General features: G+C 38.9%; 1 protein-coding gene across 1 annotated transcript; it reads right to left on the reverse strand.

The window, feature by feature from the left end:
- Positions 1–16,695: 16,695 nt before the first annotated feature.
- LOC107823841 (uncharacterized) lies at positions 16,696–17,151 on the reverse strand. Its single transcript, XM_016650542.1, has one exon. It carries the CDS (start codon positions 17,149–17,151, stop codon positions 16,696–16,698), a length of 456 nt encoding a protein of 151 aa, XP_016506028.1.
- Between the last annotated feature and the right edge of the window lie 2,331 nt (positions 17,152–19,482).

Below are 19,482 nucleotides of genomic sequence, written 5' to 3' on the forward strand. Positions count from 1 at the left end.
GTGTCCACCACCAATAATTAATATCAGTTTATAACAATGTAAAGCAAGTAAATGAAGAAGTAACTTATAGATAAGATGCTTAGCCTTTTCATAATTTTCCGAAATAGTACGCTTTTCAAGTATATCAGTGAAAATCCAAATCCTTTACCGAAATCGTCAAAAATATGAGTAAGTTTAAAAATTGTAACGTTTCCCAAGACTTTTCATCAGGTAAATATTTCATTTTCAAATAGCATAAGGAAAGTACATCTCTATGCCTACATGTCAAGATAGAGGAAAAAAATCATGAATGTCACCGAAACCGGGCAGCAAAAGGAAAATGCATGCATGTATCTCAAGTACATATTTAAAATGTATTGCCTCTCAGTGATGAACTCATGTACTCACACTCTCAGGGTGCTCAACCTCACTGTCTCGCATTATCTCTTACCATGCTTAATACTCAGCACACTCAATCACTCAGCACCGTACAGTACCTGTTGCAGCGTGCAACTCGACCCATAAACATATACAAAGTAGACTACGCTCACTGGGGATGTGCAGATTTCGGAGGGGCACCTATAGCCAAAGAGCTATAATCCACACAGACAACTCACGTGCTGCACGAACAACTCTTATGCCATAGTATCAAGATCAGAATCTGCACGAACAACTCACGTGCTGCGTGGATAACTCACGTGCCATAGTATCAATATCTCACAATCAGGCCCTCGACCTCACTCAATCATCAATCTCTCCAGTCTCACTCACAGGCTCACAATGTCATGAAACTAGCCTGACAACAATGATATGATGTAGCAACAAATAACAACTGAGATTGAGATATGATATGATTGAATATGACTGAGTATGAAATATAAATAAAATCAGTGAGATGATAGCAAGAAACGACCTCTATGGTCCTAACAATATCATCATAAAGCTTAGACAAGATATCTAGCATGATTTGATAGCTCAGTTACTTAATCACATAGTGAAAGCACATATATCAACAAAATAGGACCATTAAACAGTGCCATGGAGGAACAGAGACACAATTCACAGGGTGCACGCCCACACATTCGTCACCTTGCATGTGCTTCACCTCAATACTAATCACAAACACGTAATTCGGGACTTCATACCCTCAACATTAAGTTTGGAAGAGTTACTTATTTCAAACAAGCCAATTCCAGATGCCGAGCTGGCCCAGCGATGCCCCAAGAATGCCATCTCACACGTAGCTACCTCCGAACGGCTCAAAACTAGCCAATAACAACTCAAATACATGTGATGACCCAAAAGGTGATCACTCATTTTAAAAGTAAATTATGTGTTCCAAGGCCTTAAAAATCTGTTTTATCACACCTCAATTTGCGTGCACAGTCTGGGCACATTTTCGGAAAGCTTTTATGTGAAAACTAAGTAAAATAAAGAAATTGGCTTTTAAAAATTGAATAAAGTTGACTTTGGTCAAGATTCTTGGTGAACAGACTCAGACCCGTGATCCGACGGTCTCATAGGGTTCGTAGTAAAATTTGGGACTTGGGCGTATGCCCTGAATCGAATTTTGGGGTCCCAATCCCGAGAAATAAATTTTTAAAGAAAATTATTTTCTGGAAAATATAAGAGTTTTTGGAAATGAAAAGATGTTTGAAATTGATGGTATCGAACTTGTATTTTGGTTCCGGAGCCCGTTACAAGTTTGAAATAGTAATTAAGTTGAATCTGTGAAGTTTGGTAAGAGTCAGAGTCCGTTTAGTATAAATCGGACCTTTATTGAGAAAATTGAAAATTTTGATGTTGTTGAGTGATTTCATGAATTTGAGGCTTAATTCATAGTTGATATTATTTTAATGATTTGATTGCACGAGCAAGTCCGTATGATATTTTTGGACTTGCGTGCATGTTTAGTTTGGAGCCCTGCGGGCTCGTGTGAGTTTTGGATAGGCCGCAGAGCAAAATTGAACTTAGGAAAACTGCTGGTGTATTGCATGTCTGCAGTCTTCACAGTTGCGAAGCCTGGCTCGCAAATGAGAGCTCACATTTATGACTAACCATCGCATTTGCGATGACTGGGCAGGGGGGGGTGACCTTCGCATTTGCGAAGCTCCAGTCGCAAAAGCAACTCCAACAGTTTTCGCAATTGCGAATAGTCGTTTGCATTTGCGAGGTTAACAGGGCAGGCCTTCCTTCTCAATTGCAAAGCTTTGGCCGCAATTGTGAGTTTGCATTTGCGAACATCACATCGCAATTGCGACATTTGTGACCAGTTAGTTGGCACTTAGACCCATTTTTCTTCATTTTTCAAACTCTCTCAAACCCTAAGCTCTCTTGGGCGATTTTCTAAAGCAAAGTTCTTCTCCTAATCAATTGTAAGTCGTTTCTAACTCATTTTTTTCAATCTATAACATCTTTTTACATGATTTCAATTTAAAATCAAGGGTTTTCATGGGGGAAATTAGGTATTTTGGGTAGAACTTAAGATTTTCAATTTTTGGGGATTTCGACCTCGATTTGAGGTCCGATTTCAAAACAAAGTATATATTTGAGTTTGTGGGTGAATGGGTAATCGGGTTTTGGTTCGAACCTTGGGTTTTGACCATGTGGGCCCGGGGTCGATTTTTGACTTTTTGGGGAAAACATTAGAAAACCTATTTTCATGCATTAGAATTGATTCATTTAGCATTTATTGATATCATTAAGTAAATTGTGGCTAGATATAAGCAAATAGGTGGTGGAAACAAGAGGTAAAGTGGTAGTTGAGGCTTGAATTGTGTTCGTGACATTGATGTAAGTGTTTGGTCTAACCTTAGGTTGAGGGATTAGGAGTTGTGTCTTATTTGCTATGTGTTAATTGTTGAGTACGACATATAGGTGTAGTGACAAGTATCTATACGTCGGTGTCAAGCATGCCCGTGAGTCTTATATTATGATTGATATGACTCCGTTTCATATTGTTCATGCTTTATATGATGATTTCTATTGTTGAATAAGGCTTGTGGAAGTTTTATTGGTAATTGAACATTGTAGAAAGTTGGCTCAAGTTGAGAATTGAGTTGTGAAGTAATTGTGGAAAAGAGAAGAGGTTTATGATATTGTCTCCCTTGCCAGGATGTTATTGCTTTTGACATTATCTCCCTTCAAAGGTCTGACAAGAGGCCTCGTCATTCGGGAAGGTTCAGTGGTGCCTCATCTAGAGGCAGGGATTCTTTTGGTAGGGGCCATCCTTCCAGGCCGTTTCATTCAGCACTTCAGAATTCTCACGATGCTCCAGGTGGCCGTGGTTCTCATATGCAGTATTCAGATCAGTTGCTCTATGGTGCACCGCTATCTCCTATCAGTGCACCTCCCCTCTAGAGTTTTCAGAGTGGTCATTCAGGCCGTCAGGGTCGACAATCTCAACAGCCGAGGGCTTGTTATACTTGTGGCGATACGAGGCATATTGCTAGATTTTTCCCTCGAGCACCGAGCAGCTCTCAGCATCAGGGTTCACGTGCCATAGTTTAGGCACCGAGTGTTCCACCGCCCACTCAGCCAGCTAGAGGTGGAAGTAGAGGTGCTAGAGGTGGAGGTACAGGTATTAGAGGTGGAAGTCAGTCCACTAGAGGTGGAGGCCATCCAACAAGAGGCCGTCCCAAAGATGTAGTTCAGAGTGGTGGGGCCCAACACCGATGTTATGCTCTTCTTGCCTGGCCTGAGGCTGAGGCTTCCGATGTAGTTATCACAGGTACTGTTCTGGTTTGTAGTAGAGATGCTTCAGTTCTATTTGATCCAGGATCTACATATTCCTATGTGTCATCTTATTTTGCACCGTATCTGGTCATGCCTAGTGATTCCTTGAGTGCTCTTATATATGTGTCTACACCGATGGGTGATTATATTGTAGTAGATCGTGTCCATCATTCATGTATAGTTGTGATCGGAGGTCTTGTTACTCGAGTAGATTTGTTACTTCTGGATATGGTTGATTTTGATGTCATATTGGGGATGGACTGGTTATCACCTTACCACGCTATCTTGGACTGTCATGCCAAGACTGCGACCTTAGCCTTGCCGAGTTTACCTTGTTTAGAGTGGAGAGGGACTCCTGATCATTCTACCCGTAGGGATATCTCATATATGAAGGCTCAGCGTATGGTCGAGAACGGGTGTTTGGCCTATTTGGCATATGTTCGTGATTCAAGTGCTGAGGTTCCTTCTATGGATTCTATGCTAGTTATTCGTGAGTTTCCTGATCCTTCAGACCTGTTGGCTATGCCACCCGATAGGGATATTGACTTCTGCATTGATTTGGATCTGGGCACTCAGCCCATTTCTATCCTGCCGTATCGTATGGCCCCTCCTCATTAGGCATTCGATGTCCCTAAGACAGCTTTCTGCACTCGGTACGGGTATTATGAGTTCTTGGTTATGTGATTCGGATTGACAAATGCCCTAGCAGCTTTCATGGATTTGATAAACCGAGTGTTCAAGCCTTACTTGGATTCATTCGGATAGTCTTCATTGATGATATTTTGATCTATTCCCGCAGCTGGGAGAAGTTTGAGTAGCATCTGATATTTATTCTTCAGACTTTGAGAGATTGTCAATTGTATGCTAAGTTTTCAAAGTGTGAGTTCTGGTTGAGTTCAGTTGCATTCTTGGGTCACGTCGTCTCAGAAGATGGTATTCAGGTTGATCCGAAGAAGATAGAGGCAGTCAAGAACTGGCCTAGACCCGCGTCAGCTACAGAGATCCGAAGTTTCTTGGGTTTGGTAGGCTATTACCGTCGGTTTGTGGAAGGGTTTTCATCTATTGCAGCCCGATGACCAGGTTGACCTAGAAGGGTGCCCAGTTCAGGTGGCCGGACGAGTGTGAGGCGAGCTTTCAGAAGCTCAAGACAACTTTGACTATGGCGCCGTTGTTGGTTTTGCCCATAGGTTTAGGGCCATATATAGTTCATTGTGACACATCTTATATTGGACTTGGTGCGGTGCTGATGCAGGATGGCAAGGTCATTGCTTATGCTTCGCGACAGTTGAAGATTCATAAGAAGAATTATCCAGTTCATGATTTGGAGTTAGCAGCCATTGTTCACGCATTGAAGATTTGGAGGCATTATCTGTATGGCGTGTCATATGAGGTACTCACAGATCACAAGAGTCTACAGTATTTTTTCAAGTAGAAGGAGCTAAATTTGAGGTAGAGAAGGTGGTTGGAGATATTGAAAGACTATGATATCACCATCTTATATCATCCGAAAAAGGCCAATGTGGTGGCTGATGCTTTGAGTAGAAAGTCAGCCAGTATGGGCAGTCTTACGTATATTCCGGTCGGTGAGAGACCGCTTGCTTTGGATGTTCTGGCTATGGCCAATCAGTTCGTGAGATTGGACGTTTGTGAGCCCAACCATGTGTTAGCTTGCACAATGCTCGTTCTTCATTATTTGAGCGTATCCGAGATCGGCAGTATAATGATCCTCCTTTGCTTGTCCTTAGAGACACAGTGCGGCACGGAGGTTCCAAGCAGGTTACAGTTGGAGATGATAGAGTTTTAAGGATGTAGGGTCGTATTTGTGTGCCTAATGTGGATGGACTTCGAGAGTTGATTTTAGAGGAGGCCCATAGTTCTCGGTACCCTATTCATCCAGGCGCTGCTAAGATGTATCAGGATTTGCGGTAGTATTATTGGTGGAGGAGGATGAAGAAGGATATTGTTGCATATGTGGCTCGGTGTTTGAATTGTCAGTAGGTAAAGTACGAGCATCAGCGACCTGGTGGTTTGTTCCAGAAGATTGAGATTCCTGAGTGGAAGTGGGAGCGTATCACTATGGACTTTGTTGTTAGACTCCCACGGACTCAGATGAAGTTTGATGCAGTGTGGGTTATTGTTGATAGGCTGACCAAGTTAACACATTTCATTCCTTTGGTAGTTTCCTATTCTTTTGAGAGGTTAGCCGAGATCTATATCCGGGAGATTGATCTTCTTCATGGTGTGCCCTTGTCTATCATTTCGGACTGAGGTACGCAGTTTACCTCACATTTCTGGAGGGCAGTTCAACGTGAGTTTGGCATACGGGTTGAGTTGAGCACAACATTTCATCCTCAGACGGACGGGCAGTCCGAGTGTACTATTTAGATTTTGGAAGATATGCTCCGAGCTTGTGTTATTGACTTTGGAGGCTTGTGGGATCAGTTTTTGCCTTTAGTAGAGTTTGCCTACAACAACAACTACCAATCGAGCATCCAGATGGCTCCTTATGAGGCTTTATATGGTAGGCGTTGTTGGTCGCTGGTTGGATGGTTTGAGCCGGGAGAGGCTCGGTTGTTGGGTACAGATCTAGTACAGGACGCCTTGGACAAGGTTAGGATCATTCATGATAGGTTTCGTATAGCTCAGTCCAGGCAGAAGAGTTATGCCGACCGTAAGGTTCGTGATGTGGCTTTCATGGTCGGCAAGTAGGTGTTGCTTCGGGTGTCGCCTATGAAGGGCGTGATGAGATTTGGGAAGAAGGGCAAGCTAAGCCCTAGATTCATTGGCCCGTTTGAGATTCTTGATTGAGTGAGAGAGGTGACTTACAGACTTGCGTTGCCGCCGAATTTATCAGTTGTGTATCTAGTGTTTCATGTGTTTATTCTTCGAAAGTATCACGACGATCCATCCCACATGTTAGAATTCAGCACTATCCAGTTGGACAAGGACTTGTCCTATGAGGAGGAGCTGGTAGCTATTCTAGACCGGCAGGTTCGTCAGTTGAGGTCGAAGAGTTTCCCTTCTGTTCGTGTTCAGTGGAGAGGTCAACCTACTGAGGCAGCTACCTGGGAGTCCGAGTTCAATATACGGAGCCGATATCCCCATCTTTTCTCTGACTCAGGTACTTTTCTTATGTCCGTCTGAGGATGAACGATTGTTTTAGAGGTGGAGAATGTGATGACCTTTTTAGGTCATCACTCGTTTTAAAAGTAAATTCTGTGTTTTGAGGCCTTAAAAACCTCTTTTTATCTAATCTCGATTTGCGTGCGCAGTCTGGGCGCGTTTCCGGAAAGCTTTTATGTGAAAACTAAGTAAAATAAGGAAATTGGCTTTTAAAAATTGAATAAAGTTGACTTTGGTCAACATTCTTGGTAAACGAACCCGGACCTGTGATCCGACGGTCTCGTAGGGTCCATAGTAAAATTTGGGACTTGGGCGTATGCCCGAAATTGAATTCCGAGGTCCCAAGCCCGAGAAATAAATTTTTAGAGAATTATTTTCTGGAAAATATAAGAGTTTTATGAAATGAAAAGATGTTTGAAATTGATGGTATCGGGCACGTATTTTTGTTCCGGAGCCCGGTACAAGTTTGAAATAATAATTAAGTTGAATTTGTGAAGTTTGGTAAGAATGGGAGTCCGTTTAGTATAAATCGGACCTTTATTTGAGAAAATTAGAAATTTTGATGTTCTTGAGTGATTTCATGAATTTGAGGCTTATATCATAGTTGTTGATGTTATTTTAATGATTTGATCGTACGAGCAAGTCCGTATGTTGTTTTTGGACTTGCGTGCATGTTTGGTTTGGAGCTCCGAGGGCTCGGGTGAGGTTTGGATAGGCCGCGAAGTGAAATTGGACTTAGGAGAACTGCTGATTTATTGCAGGTCTGCAGGCTTCACAATTGGCTCACAAATGCGAGCTCGCATTTGCGATGACTGGGCAAGGGGGCTGACCTTCGCATTTACGAAGCTCCAGTCGCAAAAGTGACTCCAACAGTGTTTGCAATTGCGAACAGTCGTTTGCATTTGTGAGGTTAATAGGGCAGGCCTTCCTTCGCAATTGCAAAGCTTTGGCCACAATTGCGAGTTCACATTTGCGAACATAACATCGCAATTGCGATATTTGCGACCAATTAATTGGGACTTAGACTCATTTATCTTCATTTTTCAAACTCTTTCAAACCTTCAGCTCTCTTGGGTGATTTTCTAAAGAAAAGTTCTTCTCCAAATCAATTGTAAGTCGTTGTAACTCATTTTCTTCAATCTATAACATCTTTTTACATGATTTCAATTCAAAATCAAGGGTTTTCATGGGGGAAATTAGGTGTTTTGGGTAGAACTTAGGATTTTCAAATTTTGGGGACTTGGACCTCGATTTGAGGTCAGATTTCAAAATAAAATATATATTTGAGTTCGTGGGGGAATGAGTAATTGGGTTTTGGTTCGAACCTCGGGTTTTGACCTTGTGGGCCCGGGGTCGATTTTTGACTTTTTGGGAAAAACATTAGAAAACCTATTTTAATGCATTAGAATTGATTCTTTTAGCATTTATTGATATAGTTAAGTAAATTGTGGCTAGATACAAGCGAATTGGTGGTGGAAACAAGAGGTAAAGCGGTAGTTGAAGCTTGAATTGTGTTCGTGGCATTGAGGTAAGTGTTTGGTCTAACCTTAGCTTGAGAGATTAGGAGTTGTGTCTTATTTGCTATGTGTTAATTGTTGACTACGATGTATAGGTGTGGTGACGAGTATCTATACGTCGGTATCAAGTATGCCCGTGAGTTTTATATTATGATTGATGTGACTCCATTTCGTATTGTTCATGCTTTATCTGATATTTTTATTGTTGAATAAGGCTTGTGGAAATTTTGTTGGTAATTGAACATTGTAGAGCGTTGGCTCAAGTTGAAAATTGAGTTGTGAAGTAATTGTGGAAAAGAGAAGAAGTTTATGATATTGTCTCCCTTGCCGAGATGTTATTGCTTTTGACATTATCTCCCTTGCCGCGATGTATATTGTTTCCCTTGCCGGGATATTGTTGTTATGCTATTGTTCCCTTGCCAGGATTTTATTGTGATATTATTGATTCTCTTGTCCAATTTGCTTTGTGATTGTTGCTTGGGTGAGGAAGAGTGTAAAGCATGAAGGGTGATGCTGTGCATGATTTTGAGAGTGTTAATGCACGAAGGGTGATGCCGTGCCGATATTGCGAGGTAAAAGTACGAAGGGTGATGCTGTGCCGCATGATGTACAATGTCGTACCATGTTATGAGTGATAATGCATGACGGATAATTCCACTCTACGATTATGTGAGGTAAAAGTACGAAGGGTGATGCCGTGCTAATTCTATTGATTTTTATGGTGAGGATGAGAGTAAAAGCATGAAGGGTGATGCCGTGCACATGTTATTGAGTTCTTGATTCTTGCTGATAACTGAATAATGGATTTCTTTACATTCCTCTATTGGTTTTCTATTGTTACCTGATATTCCCCGTAGCATGTTTTCCCCCCTCCTATCTTTAACTGTAAAATATTTCCGATGTATATGATTTAATTGCACATGTTTATTTAGTAGTCTGGTCCTAGCCTCGTCACTACTTCGCCGAGGTTAGGCTAGACACTTACCAGCACATGGGGTCAGTACTGCTAATACTACACTTTTCACTATGTGCAGATCCCGGTGCTGCAGCTTTTGGAAAATAGTGAGGTTGCTGCCTTCAGTCCATCAGGCGACCCGAGGTAGTCCTGCAGGCGTCCGCAGGTCTTGGCGTCCCCTTCTTATCTAGTTTTTCTGCTGTTCTTTACTATTTATTAGACAGACATGTATCTATTTTGTTCGGACCCTATTTATAATATTCTTAGATAGTTTGTGAGATTGTGACATGAGTTCTGGGTAGCTTATATTTATGGATTTGTATCGGTATTATTTTAAATTATTACATTTCATTCTTCCGCTTTATTATTTCCGTTTTTTATAAAATGTTAACTCATAATTTTTAAGGGATTAAAAATGAAAAGGATTAAATAATTAGAATAATTGGCTTGCCTAGCTTTTACTAATAGGCGCCATCACGACTCCCGAGGGTGAAAAATCCGGGGTCGAGATAAGTTGGTACCAGAGCTCTAGGTTGCTTAGTGTCTCACAATTTACGGACAAACTTAATAGAGTCTGACGGATCGGTACGAAGACGTCTGTATTTATCCCCCAGAGGATACAGAGTTAGGAGAAACTTCACATCTATTTTTTCTGTCATGCGACTTGATTTCTCAATTGATGATAGATTCATGAAATATAATCAAAACCGAGTAGAGAATACTTACCCCAATTCATATGGTGAATATTGCTTCAAGAATCGCCTCAATTCGAGCTCCCTAGCTCCAAAAATGCAAAAATGTCCGAACCTTCGAAATAGAGTACTTTATAATCTGCCCTAGGCATTTACCCTATTCTATCACAAACAAACTAATGTGATAGCGAAACACAAAATATTCGAGCCCATTTTTTACTCTATGCGATCGTGGCCATTCTCCTGCGATCGCGAAGAACAAATTTTTTCAGCAGCCTTCTCCAACTCTTTCGGATAGCCTCTAGTATAATGGTCATAACCTTATGTACATTACTCCAAATTACAATTGGTTTAAATTTCTGAAAATAAGATATCAAGGGCTACAACATTCATTTTTGGATCATCTCCAAATTCTTTATAGATTGTGAGATATAAGCCTTCAAAACCGGGTCAGCGCAGTAGAGATTTTATTCTATGCGATCGCGTGAAAACTTCCGCAATCGCATAGCACAACTCCGGTTTTCCTATTTTTCTCTTTGCTGACGCGGCCAAATCTACGCTAACGCACAATACACCCCTGAAGCCAAAAACCAGCAACTAAAAATGACCTAGAAATGGTCTGAAACTCACCCGAAACTCACCCGAACCCCTCGGGACCCCGTCCGAACATACCAACAAGTCTCAAAACATATCACGGACTTAGTCGAGACCTCAATCACATCAAAAAACGCTAAAAAGACGAATCACACCTCAATTCAAAATCAATGAACTTTGAAACTTCAAACTTCCACAACGATGCCGAAACCTTTCAAATCACGTCCGATTGACCTTAAATTTTGCACACAAGTCACATTTGACATCACAGATCTTCTCCAACTTCCAGAATCGAAATCCGACCCCGATATCAAATAGTTCACTCCCTGTCAAACATTCCAACATTTCAAGTTTCGCATTTCAAGCCAAATTCTACTACAGACCTCTAAATCGCAATCCGGATGCGCTCCTGAGTCTAAAATCACCCAAACGAAGCTAGAGGAACCATCATAATTCCAATCCGAGGTCAAATATTAAAAGTCAAACTTGGTCAAATCTTTCAAATTTTAAAGCTTCTAGCTCAGAATCATTCTTCCAAATCAATTCCGAATAACCTGAAAACCAAACCGATGATTCACATAAGTCATAATGTATCATATGGAGCTACTCATGTCCGAGAACTAGCGAGTGACGTGCAAATACTTAAAACGGCCGGTCGGATCGTAACAATATCAAAGACAGAAAAAAAAGTCATTTTACTAATTATCCATGGTTACTGAATTTCTTAGCAACAATCGACAATCAACGATGTTCTAATTGAAATTATCACTCGATGTATTTATGGTTATATTGATAATAAAAAAACAGACAACTTTAAATATTCCCTACCTACTTCATTAACTTTTTTATTTCCACTGAACCATAACAGTTAAAGAGAATGGTAAATGGAATACGACTAATATACACACTGGAGCAGGCTCGTTTCAATTTCATCTAAACACATGATATTTTACACGTACAAAGTTTGAGATATTAATTTTGATTCAATGTCGGAACTTTAAAAACTGAGAACTCTTCAAGATATTTGTGGAACTGAGATTTTAGTAAGTTTTAGAGCTTTTTTGTGTGAGTGGTAGTTAGAGGTATAAATTCGGTATTTGCATTCAGTACTTTAAGTTAGAACTGTTACAGTCATTCCAATATTGTGAAGTTTCAAGCTTTGATGTCAATTTCATTTGCATATATATCCCACCGAAAGAAATATAATTAAATTTATGCTTGTAACAGTAGAAGAACCCCAACACACTCATATAATTCTTCTCTTTATTTGCTTTTCCAGAGAATAGTCATCTTTTGCTTTTGTTCGGATGAATAATAAGAAATAAAAGTGTTGCAAACCAACGTTTGTTTTAAGTTTTTTCGAACCATCATGACTTTTCGTGGATCTTCAAAATTTGTTCTTCGAAATAACTATATTTTTTAAGTAGGATATTTATGTTAATTAGAAGGGTACTTTTGTAATTTAACTTTTAGGTTAAGGGCTTCCCACTTTTAATATAAAAGAAGAGGAACAATATTGCAGAGAAAGAGAGAGAGGGAATTCTTATGGAATTTTGGGATGAATTACAATAGAATATAACCCTCTATTTATAGGGAGAGAGTGACTTAGCCACCAAGTAATAAACCCTAGAATCTCTCTAAATATAGACATTCACCATAAATAAAGTTCTATTTATAACACTCCCCTTGTATGTCTATTCAACAGATAATGTGCCTCGTTAAAACCTTAACTAAAATAAAACCCAGTGGAAAAAAAATTCTAGAAAAGGAAAAAGAGTACACATGTTTAGAAATGCACCTTTTGGTTGCCTCGTTAAAAATCTTGCAACGAAAATCCAGTGGGACAAAACCTTGTAAGGGAAAAAGAGTGCAACGCACATTAACTCCCCCTGATGAGAGCATCAATTCACATCCTTGAGTCTCCTCATCCCAATCTTGTACACTAGCGTTTTGAAGGTTGAAGTCGGTAGAGACTTGGTGAACAAATCAGCCATATTATCACTTGAACGAATTTGTTGCACATTGATATCACTATTCTTTTGAAGATCATGAGTAAAAAATAACTTTGGTGAAATGTGCTTTGTCCTATTTCCTTTTATGAATCCTCCATTCAATTGGGCTATGCATACTGCATTGTCTTCATACAAAATTATGGGTAGTTTGTCACACTTCAAACCACATTTGTCTCGAATAAGATGTATTATAGACCTCAACCACACACATTCTAGACTTGCTTCATGAATAGCAATTATCTCAGTATGATTAGATGAAGTATCCAAAACTGATTGCTTAGTCGATCGCCAAGATATGGCAGTCCCCCCACAGGTAACACATAGCCTGTTTGAGATCGAGCCTTGTGTGGGTCAGATAAATACCCAGCATTGGCATAACCAACAAGATCAGGACTGCAATTAGTGCCATAAAATAAGCTCATATCGGTAGTTCCTTTTAGATACCGTAATATGTGTTTGATTCTATTCCAATATCTCCTTGTAAGAGCAGAGCTATATCTTGCTAAGACATTAACTGAAAAAAGTTTTGTCAGGCCTTTTAGCGTTAGCAAGATACATTAGTTCACCAATTACACTAAGATATGGTACTTCAGGAGTAAGTAGCTCTTCATTCACTTCTTGAGGTCGGAATGGATCCTTATTCATATCAAGTGATTGAACAACCATCGAAGTACTTAATGGATGTGCTCCATCCATGTAAAACCGTTTCAATACCTTTTTTATATAGGCAGATTGATGAACAAAAATTTCGTTTGCTAAATTTTTAATTTGCAAACCAAGACATAATTTTGTCTTTCCGAGATCTTTCATCTCGAATTCCTTCTTTAAATAATCAATTTCCTTTTTGGAGTTATATAAGAGTTCCAATAAAGTTTATGTCATCAACATATACGGCAAGTACAATAAATTCCGATGTTGTTTTCTTTATAAAAACGCACGGGCAAATGGTATCATTTATATAGCCTTTCTTTAATAAATACTCACTAAGACGATTATACATTCATCCTGATTGCTTTAGACCATATAAAGATCTTTGCAATATGATTGAAAACATTTCCTGGGACTTTGAATTATTTGCGTTGGGCATTTTAAATCCCTCGGGAATATTCATGTATATCTCATTATCAAGTGAGCCATAAAGGTATGTGGTAACCACATCAATTAAATGCATGTCAGCTTTCATGGACATTAAGACTAATGAGATAACAGAACGTTATAACACCCATAACAGGAGAATACGTCTCTTCATAATCGACACCAGGCCTTTGTGAAAATCCTTGTGCAACAAGGCGTTCCTTATATCTTTGTACCTCATTTTTCTCATTCCTTTTACGTACAAAGACCCATTTATAGCCAACAGGCTTAACACCATTAGGTGTTTGGACTATAGGCCCAAAAGCTTTACGTTTTGCAAGTGAATTCAACTATGATTGGATTGTTTTTTGCCATTTTGGCCAATCACGTCTTTGTCGACATTCTCCAATAGATTGATGTTTAAGATCCTCACTATCTTGAATAATGCTAGATGCAACATTATATGCAAAGACACTATCCACCACTATATCCAATTGATTCAAATTTGTCTCAATATCGATTGGATTTATTGATAGTTCCTTATTTGTTTGAGTCTCGGGCTCAGTGGTTTCCTCATGAATCTCAGATTTGTTAAATCGTGAATTTCTTCATGAGATTCTTTTGTAGTGTTATTTTGATCATTTGTTTTCTTTTTTCTAGGATTTCGATCCTTAGAACCTAATGGTCTGCCACGTTTTAGGCATGCTTTTGACTCATTAGCTATGACACTAGAAGATTGTCCAATAGGGACATCAATACGGATTGGAACATTCTCTGCAGGGATATGTGATTTTGTTATCCTTTTCAGATCCGTAAATGCATCTGGCATTTGATTTGCTATTTTCTGCAAATGGATAATCTTTTTTCACCTCTTTTTCACAAATAGAGGCACGTGGATCAAGATGAGCCAATGATGGATTTTCCACAAAATTTTCCGTTTCTTTTCACAATTTTCTCCCCTAATTTTGGGAAAAGTGTCTCATCGAATCGACAGTCTGCAAATCGTGCACTGAACAGATCCCCCGTTAATGTTTCAAGATAGAGAATAACGGAGGGCGATTCAAACCCAACATATATTCCTAACCTTTTTTTGGGACCCATTTTGGTGCGATATGGCGGTGCTACAGGAACATATACTGCGCATCCAAAAATTTTTAAATGGGATATATTAGGTTCATGACCCAAAACTAATTGCAACGGAAAGTATTTATGATAATTTGTCGGTCTGAGACGAACTAGCATTGCTGCATGCAAAATGGCGTGACCCCAAACAGAAGTGGGTAACCCTCGTTTTCTTGAGTAACGGTCTTGTTATTAATTGCAGACGTTTAATTAAAGACTCTGCTAGGCCATTTTGAGTGTGAGCATGAGCTATAGGATGTTTCACTTTTATCCCGATTGATAAGAAATAATAATTAAATGCTTGGGATGAAAACTCAGCAGCATTATCAAGTCTAATAGACTTAATTGGAGTATCAGGGAATTGCGCCCGTAATCGAATTATTTGTGCCATTAATTTTGCAAACGCGAGGTTGCGAGATGACAATAGGCACACATGAGAACATCTAGATGATGCACCTATTAAGACCATAAAATATCTAAACGACCCACTAGGTGGGTGAATAGTTCCACAAATGTCCCCTTGTATACGTTCTAAAAATGCAGAGGACTCAATCCCAACCTTTGTTGGTGATGGTCTTATAATTAACATGCCTTGATAACAAGAAGTTCAAGAAAATTCATTATTTAAAAGAATCTTTAAATTCTTTAATGGATGCCCATTTGAGTTTTCTATAATTCGTCTCATCATAATTGATCCAGGGTGTCCCAATCGATCATGCCAAAGTACAAAAGTATTGGAATTAGTAACCTTTTTGTTTACAGTAGAATGTGCCTCAATTGCACTAATTCTTGCCCAATACAGGACACAAGATAAAGATGTGAACTTCTCAATAACCCTCTTTTAGCCAGAGACATTCTTGGTAATTATGATATATTCAAGATTATTCTCATCTATTGTCTCAATATGATATCCATTTCGGCGGATATCTTTAAAACTCAACAAGTTCCTCTTGGACTTGGAGGAGAACATTGCATTCTCTATAATAAGTATTGTTCCCTTAGACAGAGTTATAGTAGCTCTTCCAGAGCCTTCAGTTAATTTACTACTACGAGAAATTATAGTAACATCTGCCTTATGCATACTTAAATGAGAGAAATATTTCTTCTCTTTGAATATTGTATGTGTTGTACATGAATCAACTAAACAAATATTTTTACAATTGAACGTTGATCCAAGTTTGCTTTGTGAGATATCTATATTTGCTTCCCATTATTTGACATACAAAAGAAATATATAAATAAATATTAGTATTTTTAGAGAAAAAAATAGGAGAATAACAGAGTTAAACCAATAATTCAATAATGATCTTGTAATGCAATTTTGAGCAAACTCTAATTATCATACAAATAATTACATAGCTAAAAATAATGAAATTATGAGTACACTACACATATGACTAATACAAGTACAATAAATTTATTTACATTATATAACTTATTTGATTTTGTATTTACAACAAATTGCATTTCACTCGGTTTAACATAACAAAATAAAACTGAACAGTGTAAAAATTATTAAAGTAATGACCGTACAGCATTTTCTTGTCGTCATTAGACAAATCATTTAAATCAAATACCTTTGATGCACATTAGTCATAAGTACATATCTGTTTTATCCATATACATGTCATAAGTTGGAAATCTTTTTGTATCCATTAACTGACGCATCTATATTTTGTGAGCAACAACATTTATATGATTAAATTGCAGCTCTATAGATCCTAACAACAGAAACATTGTTGGCTTCTTGGGATTTCAAAACGAACAAAGTCTATTTAATAAAACAAATAATATTAATTGATACTAATCACTATTACTCATTTAAAGAACTACGATTACATGATGTTTATTCACTAACTAGTACGAATAGGCAAAAATAAAATTTAAACTACTCAATCATCTTTCACCATAGATCCATCACCGATCAAGCGGTCTATTTTCCTATCATGGTACTCAAAGAAGTCTGCCACATCCAAGTGGATGATGTCAAAATTATTGTCAGAGACAAAATTGGCTTCAGGGCCTTTATTCTTTAGAGATGCTTGATAAAGCTCAACCAAATGTCTTGGTACACAACAAATATTTGCCCAATGCCCTTGTCCACCGCAACGATAGCATTCAGTTTCTGAACCATTTACGTTTGGCTTCTCATCTTTCCCTTTCCATTTTTGGTGGTTATTTCTCTTTGGGGGATGATTAACACCAGGAAAATTTCTTACTTGTCTACGGCCACAACCACGACCACGACTAGAGTCACAGCCTTTTCCACGCTTAGCATAATGAGAATACACCTCATCCACTTCAGGCAATGGTGTAGATCCAGTGGGTCGATTTTCGTGATTTCTCATGAGCAAATCGTTGTTTCTTTCAGCCACAAGGAGAAGAGAAATCAACTCAGAGTACTTCTTGAAACCTTTCTCTCTCTACTGTTGTTGCAGGACCATACTGGAGGCATGAAATGTTGTAAACATTTTTTCAAGCATATCATAGTCAGTGATAGTATCTCCACAGAGTTTCAACTTAGAAGTAATTCTGAACATCGCAGAATTATATACAGAAACAGACTTAAAGTCTTGGAGCCTCAGATGAGTCCAATCATATCGTGCTTGTGGAAGAGTGACCAACTTTAAGTTGTCATATCTTTCCGTTAAGCCATTCCACAAAACAAGTGGGTCTTTGACTGTGTGATATTCTATTTTCAACCCTTTATTAAGGTGATGACGCAAGAAAATCAAGGCCTTAGTTTTCTCTTTAATGGCGTCTCCAAGACCCATTGCATCAACATGGATTTCAGCATCCAACACCCATGTCATATAGTTCTTGCCCGAAATTTCAAGGGCAACGAACTTTCTTTTCATAATATCAGTCATAATTAAAAGAGGAGAAAAGTTATACCTTAGTCTTCTCAAAGAGCTTCTTGAGACGGTAGAGTCTCGTGCTGATAACGTGTTATAAAATATAACTCAAAGTAACAATATGGAACAAGAAAAAAACAAGCTAAGAGATATATGGAGAAAGATAGAAGAGTTTATTTATAGGGAGAGAGTGACTTAGTGTCACGACTCGGATTTTCCACCCTCGGGGGTCGTGATGGAGCCTACTAATGAAAGCTAGGCAAGCCAATGGTTCCAATTACTTAACCTTTCTCATATATTTTAATCCTTTAACAATGGTGAACAACACCATATAAACATCGGAATTAAGCAGAAGAAAAGAGATGTAACGATTATTACCAACAAAATTCCATAACTAAAAGCTACCCAGATCTAGTGTCACAATTTCACTGACTGTCTAAGAGTACTACAAACAAAAGGTCCGAAAGATAAATACAAACTGCTTTAGAAATACATAGAAAAAATAGTATAGAAAGATAAAAGTAGACGCCAAGGCCTGCGGACGCCTGCAGGACTACCTCGGGTTGCCTGAATGGACTGAAGACAACACCCTCACTGCGGTCCAAAAGTTGCTGCACCGGGATCTACACACAATGCAGAGTGTAGTATCAGCACGACCGACCCCATGTGTTGGTAAGTGCCTAGCCTAACCTCGGCAAAGTAGTAATGAGGCTAGGACCAGACTACCAAATAAACCCGTGCAGTTAAATCATATACAATGGAAAATAAAAGCAGATATTCACAGTTAAAGATGGGAAGGGGAAAGCATGCTACGGGGAGTATCAGATAACAACAAAATACCAAAGAGGAATGTAAAGAAATCATAATTTAATTGACAACAATAATGAGGAAAACAAACACAGTATTCACATTCATTTCTTTCTTGTTGCAGGCGTGCAACCCGATCCTATTTCATATATCTCGTTACAGGCGTGTAACCCGCTCCTATTTCATATATCTCATTGCAGGCGTGCAACCCGCTCCCATTTCATATATCTTGTTGCAGGCATGCAACCCGCTCCTATTTCATATATCTCGTTGCAAGCGTGCAACCCGCTCTCATTTCATATATCTCATTGCAGGTGTGCAACCCGCTCCCATTTCATATATTTCCGTGGCGGCGTGCCAACCGATCCCATTTACAAATCATCATCAATCACAAAGAATCCCGACAAGAAAATAAGAGTATAACAACAATATCCCGGCAAGGGAAACAATATCATTAACAATAACCTCCTGGCAAGGGAGACAATGTCATAACAATAACATCCCGGCAAAAGAGACAATATCATAAACAATAACATCCCGGCAAGGGAGACAATATCATAAACAATAGCATCCCATCAAGGGAACCAACAATGATAATCAACATATTAAGCATGAATAAATCTCAACGAAGCCACAACAATTACAACACTAGACCCATGGCCATGCTTGACACCGACGTATAGATACTCGTCACCATGCCTATACGTCGTACTCCTCAATTAACACATAACAAATAAGACCCAACTCCTAATCCCTCAAGCTAAGGTTAGACCAAACACTTACCTCGATGCCATTAACACAATTCAAGCCTCAACTACCGCTTTACCTCTTGTTTCCACCACCAGTTTGACCGTATCTACCCACAAGTTACTTAACTATATCAATAAATGCTAACTGAATCAATTTTACTACATGAAAATAAGTTTTCCAATGTTTTTTCCAAAAGGTCAAAAATCGATCCCGAGCCCACATGGTCAAAACCCGACGTTCAAACCAAAACCCGATTACCCATTCACC

The sequence above is a fragment of the Nicotiana tabacum genome, chromosome 22 (assembly GCF_000715075.1).
Source record: "Nicotiana tabacum cultivar K326 chromosome 22, ASM71507v2, whole genome shotgun sequence".
Classification (NCBI taxonomy): Eukaryota; Viridiplantae; Streptophyta; class Magnoliopsida; order Solanales; family Solanaceae; genus Nicotiana; species Nicotiana tabacum.

Bases quoted from the DNA above. Each gene is read 5' to 3' on its own strand.
- LOC107823841 (XM_016650542.1), bottom strand. From the start codon at position 17,151: ATGAGAAATCACGAAAATCGACCCACTGGATCTACACCATTGCCTGAA.